Below are 8165 nucleotides of genomic sequence, written 5' to 3' on the forward strand. Positions count from 1 at the left end.
TGGGGCCCTTGAGCCCTTGACCAAGCCTTTTGTGTCTTAGAAATGGAGGCGGCCGCAGCGGCACCTTCTGCGCTTGCGCTTCGGTCCTGGAGATGATCCGCTGCCACAATCTGGTGGACGTTTTCTTCGCTGCCAAAACCCTTCGGAACTACAAACCCAACATGGTGGAGACCATGGTAAGGGGCGCTCCCGTGGCCGGCCACATCTGGGCCACATGGCACCCACCCCCTTGCCCTGCGGCCACGGGGAGGGGCCGGCTCACAGCCCTCCCTCTCCCCAGGGTCAGTACCACTTCTGCTACGCCGTGGCCCTGGAGTACCTGGAGGGGCTGGAGGCCAGATAGCGGCCCTGGGTTGGCAGCCGCAGCTCTCAGGGCCAGGCCACGTCCAGGACTGGCCAGGAAGACCCGGGCCTCCAGCTCTGCGCCACAGCCTGGAGGAGCACTGCTGCGGACTCCGCCATCCAACTGCATCTGCTGCTGCGGGCGGGGCCTCTCTGTGTCCCATGGACAGGCTGTGAACCAGGGAGGAGCTTGGCAGGACTGCAGCCCAGCCGGGCCTCCCAGGGTCCTGCAGGCCTGCCCAGAGCCTGCTCCACCTGGCACGGGGACGGGTTCAGAAGGAGCAGCCCCGGGGGGCCCAGGCCAGGTCCCTGGACCGTAGCTCTAGGCAGACATGAGTGATGGCCTGCAGAGGGCCAGGCCAAGGCTCCCACCTGGCTTGGTCCCTCTGCATAAGGGTGGAGGGTGCACTCGGGCTTGGAACCCCATCACGATACCCCTGGCCCCCACGTGAGGGACCTGGGAGGCTGGACTCTGTCCTGACTTGCAGCGGGACACATCATCCTCCCAGGGCAACTGCAGTGCCCACCCCACCCCACTGCCCCTGTGGCCCTGGGGCATTCTGCTCACATCCCCCCTAACACGTGTGACCCTTCCCGACACGTGTTCTGAACCTCCCAGATGCGGGGCCTGCCCACCCCACGTGCCCATGAGGCTCCTCCCCTGCCTGACCTGGTGTTTGCCAAATGAGAACAAATGAAGTCGCCTCGGCCTGCTCTTCTCACGACGTGCCGGCCTTGCTGGACTGGCTCTGCTCAGCGTGGACAGTGACAATCTGCAAGGCTGACCAACAGTCCTGGGGCCGAGGCCCATGGCTTCTGGGCAGGCCGTCCCTGGGGCAGGGGCAGTGCTAGAACAGGGCTGGCTATGACCCCTAGGGCTCAGAGGATGGGGCATCTGGGGATGGAGGACCAGGGCTTTTTTTTGAGGTTTTTGCCATAGGGCAGAAGAGAGAGAAGAGGAAAGTGAGAAATCAGTCCCCAGGGGGGTGACCATGCCGCAATCCCTTCTCCTCCACTCTCCTCTCAGGGTTGTGGGTGTGCATGTGCCTGGTATGACTTTCAAGCTGATGGGTCTGGGATTTGAACCATGGAGTTGCCATATGGGATCCAGCGCCTCAACCTTCCACAGCACTGGCTGGCCTGCTTGTTATTTTTTTAATGGGTGGGTGTGGGAAGTTCTTTTTATTTTTTTGAGAGGTTTTTGCTATAGGGCGCGTGCGCTCGCCAGACAGACAGAGAGAGACAGAGACAGAAAGCGAGAAATCACCCCCCAGGGGGATGGCCATGCCGCAGTCCCTGCTCCTCCATTCTCCTCTCGGGATCTTGGGCACACACACATGCACCCGGCGTGAGTTTAAGCCACCGGGTCCGGGACTTGAACTGTGGTTGACTACATGGGAGTCCAGTGACATAGCCGTTATGCTAACTGCTGGTCCCGGAAGTTCTCTTTAAGATGGGGCTGGTCATACCCCCGCTGTGTGCCTCAATTCCCCATTGTAAACTGTAGCTACGACTACTGACCTACCTCGCAGGGGCTGTGGGGAGGTGTGAGCTGGTGTTTGTAAGCGCACTGTAAATAAATGTGCTCTGAATGCCACAGAGCAGCCCTGTGTGTGACCAGCCGGCCGGCCCGCTCGCCTGTCCTAGTCCCCAGTGCAGAGGGAGGAACCTGGGCTGGGGTCAGAGACCTGGGTTCTGGCTGGGCCTAGGTTTATTTCACTGATAAGTGGCACAGTGGTGTCAAGGGCATTTCTCATGGCCCTTCCACACCCAGCTGTCGCCTCTACGCAGACCTCTGCAGTCCCCAGGGCAGTCGCCCGCCCAACCCCTGAGACCCCAGAGTGGGAATCTCAGCAGATGCCCCCCCCCCCCCCCGTGGCCCCCCGCGGGGGGGCCCCGTGAGCCCTGGGCGAGGCAGCTGCCCTCTGGGTGCTTCTCCCTGTGAAGTGGGCAGCCTGTCAGCACTGGTGGGACGGGGCAGTGGCACGTGGTACCGGTGCTGAGAGGACTCTGCACACGGCAGAAACGGGAAGAGAGATGCAGCCCTGCTGGGGACAGCACACAGGCTTCCTCGGGCTGGGTGGAGGGACCCGAGCTACCTCTGGCTCTGCCACGCGCCTTCTGTGTGACCTTGGGCAACGCACTTCTGGTCTGGCCTCTGTCTCTGACGAGAGCTGCTCTGTGATGTACTGATGCTCATAACAGACGTCTGGTGTCCGTTTCTCCAGAGGACATAAATGACAAAGGTCGTTCTGATGACCCCGCAATCCAGCATCCTGTAATCTGAGTGAACATGTCACTGCATAGTCCTGGTGCCCTTCACCTCATTCTGTACACACCCGCAAGCCATACCTGCTGGGCCACAGACATGTGACACAGACTCTAGACAGTAGGAAGTGACGCTTTGACCAATAGAATTCGACAGGAGTGGCGGCCTGGGAGTTCTGGATCCCAGGTCTTAGGAGGCCCTGAGTTGTACCCCTGCCCCTGGAGCCTGCTCTTAAGGAAGGCCATCTAGCCTGCTGGATGGTGGGAGTGCACCTGGGGGAGGAACAGCTCCTCCCACGAGCAGACAGCAGCTGCCAGAACTGGGAATGCAGCTTCCAGCCCAACCAGCCTGTCGGGTGAGTACAGCCGTCTGAGCTACGAGGAATTGCCCAGCCAGCCTCCTCACCCAGGAAAGATAATAAATGGTTCTTTCTCTTAATGGGATCTTTGTTACGCACCAGAAGCTGACTGATACACATGCACTCTGGGCAGAGCTGATACGCTTTTCCTTTTCCTTTTTTTTTTTTTTTGAATTATTTAACTTTATTTATTTTAATTTGACCACAGAGGGACAGAGAGAGAGAGAGAGAAAGAGAAAGCAAGCCGCCGGGTCTGGGACACGAACCATGGTCAGCCGTGTGGGAGTCCACGCCACCTACCTGCCCCTGCGCTTTTCCCTTTTGTCTTACAAGGTGTTGAGCTCCAAGGCTTGCCATGGAGCTGGTGCTGGGCTTGGATGGCATGAGGTGGAGAGGAAGGAGGGTGTGAGGGCTGCCGCCTACCTGAGCAGTGGTCTGCGGAACCTTTCAGAGGAGCTGGGAGGAGGGCTGTGTATTGGGAGGAGCACCAGCTGCAGGACGGACAAGCCAAGTCCTCCCCTCCCCTCCCCACCCCAACGTCATACCTCTGGTGACTTCGCGCAGTCCTGCACCCCGAGGCTCTGCTTTAATCCCGAGATAAACTTGATGCGCCTGGCAGGATGGGTCTGAGTGTAGAGGCGGAGTGTTTAGGAAGAGCTGGCACAGCCACTGGTGATTTCTGTCAGCTGTGAAGTCCCTGCCTTCGCTCGGCACCTGCTGCTGTCATAGGCCGCACACCTTTACCCCCCCCCCCCCCCCCCCCCCCCAGCTCTCCACCCAGGGACTGCCACCCAATTTGGAATGAGGGGTGGGGGCTCACCATCACTTGGCCATCATGTGGCAGCACTGGGACATGAACCCACGTGTAGGCTCACATCAAAGCCTGGGGCTTCTCTGCTGTTCATGTGTGTGTGAGAGCGAGAGACTGAGGTTGGTTTTTGTCAGGTCCTTGCAATGTCGGGATCCCTGCTGAGCCTCCCAGCAGTGGGATAAAGGGGCTGCCACTCACTCACCCTGTTTTAGGGTTGGGGAGGCCAGATCCGGGCCTCTGTGGGACCCCAGCCTGCACCAAGGCCGCTGGGCCAGCCTGGGTGTTAACTGCACTGCTCTGCTTGGCTGGCTGTCTGTCTGGTGTCAAAAGCTCAAGGACACCCTTGGGGCCACCCCAGATGGGTGACCTGTGGCCTGGGCTTGGGTTTTCAAATGCTGTGAGATCAGAAAGGATGCTTGGACAGGTGGCCTGGAGCACAGGAAGAGAACAGTTCTGCTGGGCTCTGCCCAGGGCCTTGGCTGAGCAGGCACAGGGTGGAAGGCCCCCTGGGGGCCAGATCCTGACAGACAGGACCTCCAGTGCACAAACTGGACCTCCACAGCAGACAGGGCCTCGACTGCAGACAGGACCTCCACTGCACAGACGGGACCCCCACTGCACAGAGGGGACCTCCACTGCAGACGGGACCTCCACTGCAGACGAGACCTCCACTGCAGATGGGACTTCCACTACAGACGGGACCTCCACTGCACAGACAGGACCTCCACTGCACAGATGGGACCCCCACTGCACAGAGGGGACCTCCACTGCACAGACGGGATCTCCACTGCAGAGGGGACCTCCACTGCAGATGGGACTTCCGCTGCAGACGGGACCTCCACTGCACAGATGGGACCTCCACTTCACAGACGGGACCTCCACTGCAGAGGGGACCTCCACTGTAGCTGGGACCTCCACTGCACAGAGGGGACCTCCACTGTAGCCAGGACCTCCACTGCACAGAGGGCACCTCCACTGCACAGACTGGACCTCCACTGCACAGACTGGACCTCCACTGCAGAGGGGATCTCCACTGCACAGAGGGGACCCCCCACTGCAGATGGGCAGCACCTGCTACTGCCAGGACTAATTGTTGCATGGGTGACCATGAAGCTGGCTATAGGAGTGGCGAAGCAACCATGACTCCTCATGACCCTTCTGCCACCCCAATAGGTCATGTATTCCAGGTCCCCATGAGAAGCTGTGACCAGTGGAAGCTGAGGCCCTGCTGGGCCCTACTCAAGAGCAGGCCTGGCTCCTGCCATCGGCCCCGCCTCCCTCCCTGTGCCGGCCCCGATGGACAGGAGCTTGATGGGCTTGGCCTGGGCACCTGGCGGCTCAGGGCGATTGGAGTGGTGGTGTTGCAGAGACCAGGTCAGCGGGTGGGGTGAGGCTCGGTCCTGGGGTGTACAGTGAGGGCCTTGACGTGTGGCTGTGATGGAGCAGAGCTGTCTGCTCTCCAGGGACTCTGAGGATCATTGACTGTAGGCCGCAGACAGACTGGACCTCCACTGCAGAGGGGATCTCCACTGCACAGAGGGGACCCCCCACTGCAGATGGGCAGCACCTGCTACTGCCAGGACTAATTGTTGCATGGGTGACCATGAAGCTGGCTATAGGAGTGGCGAAGCAACCATGACTCCTCATGACCCTTCTGCCACCCCAATAGGTCATGTATTCCAGGTCCCCATGAGAAGCTGTGACCAGTGGAAGCTGAGGCCCTGCTGGGCCCTACTCAAGAGCAGGCCTGGCTCCTGCCATCGGCCCCGCCTCCCTCCCTGTGCCGGCCCCGATGGACAGGAGCTTGATGGGCTTGGCCTGGGCACCTGGCGGCTCAGGGCGATTGGAGTGGTGGTGTTGCAGAGACCAGGTCAGCGGGTGGGGTGAGGCTCGGTCCTGGGGTGTACAGTGAGGGCCTTGACGTGTGGCTGTGATGGAGCAGAGCTGTCTGCTCTCCAGGGACTCTGAGGATCATTGACTGTAGGCCGCAGTGAAGCCCGGGATGTAGGTTCAGTTGTGGTCCCTATGTTATGGATGAGGAGACTGAGGCTCCGGGAGCTTGAGCTCCATGCCCTGGTCAGAGCCCTCGAGTGTCCCATGAATAGCCGGGACCAGAGCAGCCCTTTGAGAATGACGGGCCGAGCTGCTCCCGCCAACACCCCTGCTCCACGTGGAAGAGCCAGCTCCTCGTCCCCAAGGCTGGCAGCCCGCGCTCCTGCTGCTCTGCTTCATCTCTGCTCTGCGGTGTGAGTTCTTTGCCGTCTCTGTGTGGCTACCTCTTGCTGGAGTCTGGGTCCCAGCTCCCAAGTCCCCTCCCTGAGAGGCCTGACTTGCATGCCCTGGAGTGGTCCCCGCTCTGCTGTCCTTGTCACTCAGCCTCCAGGTCTGCCCCTCGCTGCTTTCTCACTGACTAGCTGTTCATTTGTTGTCACTACCTCCCATGGGCAGAGCAGTGAGCCAGCGGGGGCCACACGGGTCTCGCGGGTCTTGTCCTGTGTCCTCCGGCCTGTTCCTGGGCATTCGTTGCATGAGTGGAGGTTGCAGAGCTGCTGCCTCAGAGCTGTGCGGCCCTGAAGGCCATGCTCTCAGCCCGCTTCAGCCCGCGGACGGCTGATGGCTCCCGGTCTGGTGGCCGGGCTCTAGTGCTGGCCTCCCTCTGCCACGCCGGGGCTTGGCCTCCCCATCTGTACAGAGAGACTCGGTGCTTTCTGGGAGCCTGTTCCAAGCAGGGCAGCGCTGGGCCCACATTGCTTGTGTTCTGTGCCCCAGTCACTGGCCTCGCCTCTGCTGTCTGAGCCTGGGCCAGTCTCGGGCCTGGGCTGGACCTCGGTCTGGGCCCGCACCCCTCCCTGGGCAGGTCCTCGGACTCAGTGGAGACGTCATTGCGGTCCTCCTGGAAATCCCAAGACATAGATCAGACCCAGCCTGTTCAATGTGAGAGACCCGCCTCAGAGAGGGGGGTAGAACCCTGCCAGTGGACTGCGGGGCGGCACTCATCATCCGCCCAGAAACCCTGGCGGATCTAAATCCGAATCACAGCAGCTGCTGGAATTCCTTTTCGGTGAACTGGTCCACCCTCCGGCTCTCTCGAGCCAGGACACGGCAGAGCTCCCAGACAGAGCCTGGCTGCTCCGTGTCCCCTGTGCCTGGGCGAGGCCAGCCGGCGCACCATCAGAGGTCTCAGTCTGCAGAGTTAGGGGAGCCAAGGAGCTGAGAAGCCTTTTCAGAAAAGTGGCCTGCAGCTCAGCCCCTCTCTGCACCTCCCGGGTGGAGCGCGGCCTGGTCTGGAGCCGGCCTGCTCACGCTGTGGGCGGGGCGGCCCCTTACTGGCTGTATTACGCAGCTGCGTTCTCTCTCCTTTTGAAGTTTGCTAGTGCACAGGTTCTTGCTCGAGAGAGCACGGTTCAGTGAGAGACTGCTCCCCGGGGGGTGGTCAAGCCACAGCCCCTTCTCCATGCTCTCGGGACTTTGGGCATGCCGCATGTTTTTCAAGCCGCCGGGTCTGGGACTTGAACTGTACAGTTGGCTATGTAGGATCTAGCTTCCGTAAACCTCCACACCACCCACTGGCCCTTTCTTTAATTTCAAGAGGGTGCGTACACTCACCAGAGAGAGACAGAGAGGGAGGAAGTGCCCCTCATGTGTGGTCACTGCAGTCCCTTCTCTGCCATTTCTCCCAAGATTCGGGGCATGCATGCACGTGCACCTGGTGTGTGTCAGGCTGCCAGGGCCAATATTCAAACCTCAGTCGGCCACGTGGGAGCTGGCTCCCTTCACAGCTAGGCTGTGGGGCTGGCTCTCGATCTTACTGAAAAGTTTATAGGGACCAGCAGTTGGCGTAATGGCTATGTCGCTGGACTCCCACGTAGTCAACCGTGGTTCGAGCCTGGACCTGTGGCTTAAACTCATGCTGGGCGCGTGTGCGTGTGTGCCCAAGATCCCGAGAGGAGAATGGAGGAGAAGGGATTGCGGCGTGACCATCCCCCCTGGGGGGTGATTTCTCACTTTTTGTCTCTCTGTCTCTCTGTCTTTCTGGTGAGCGCACGTACCCTATAGCAAAAATCTCTCAAAAAGAAAGAAAAAAAAAAAAACAAAAAAGAAAAGTTTACTTATTTATTTCTCTGAGAGAGATTGGGAGAGAGGGAGGGAGACCAGCCCCCAGGAGGTTTTGCCCTGCCTTCCACCCCAGTCTCACAGCCTGGACCATGAGCACATGTGTGCACGCGTGCCTGGCGTGCTCAGGTAGGCCTGGGACACTTGGCAAGGGGCTTATCTGCTTGGGCCCAGTCACGCGGCCTTCGTGTCCCTTCGGCCCCTACATTGGAGGGAGCTGGGGACAGTTCGCTCCCAGGGCTCCAGCCTGTGCAGGCCCCACCCCCCCCCAA

At 60.3% G+C, this 8165-nt stretch overlaps 1 protein-coding gene across 1 annotated transcript in view; it reads left to right on the forward strand.

Moving 5' to 3' along the window:
• PTPRU (protein tyrosine phosphatase receptor type U) overlaps positions 1 to 1319 on the forward strand; it is a 70301-nt gene extending 68982 nt beyond the window's left edge. The window contains 2 exon segments of the mRNA XM_027766734.1: positions 41 to 176; positions 281 to 1319. Of these exon segments, the coding sequence (XP_027622535.1) occupies positions 41 to 176; positions 281 to 343 (199 nt within the window). The 3' untranslated portion in view covers positions 344 to 1319.
• Positions 1320 to 8165: the final 6846 nt, after the last annotated feature.

The sequence above is a fragment of the Tupaia chinensis genome, unplaced genomic scaffold (assembly GCF_000334495.1).
Source record: "Tupaia chinensis unplaced genomic scaffold, TupChi_1.0 Scaffold143646_2, whole genome shotgun sequence".
NCBI classification, from domain to species: domain Eukaryota; kingdom Metazoa; phylum Chordata; class Mammalia; order Scandentia; family Tupaiidae; genus Tupaia; species Tupaia belangeri.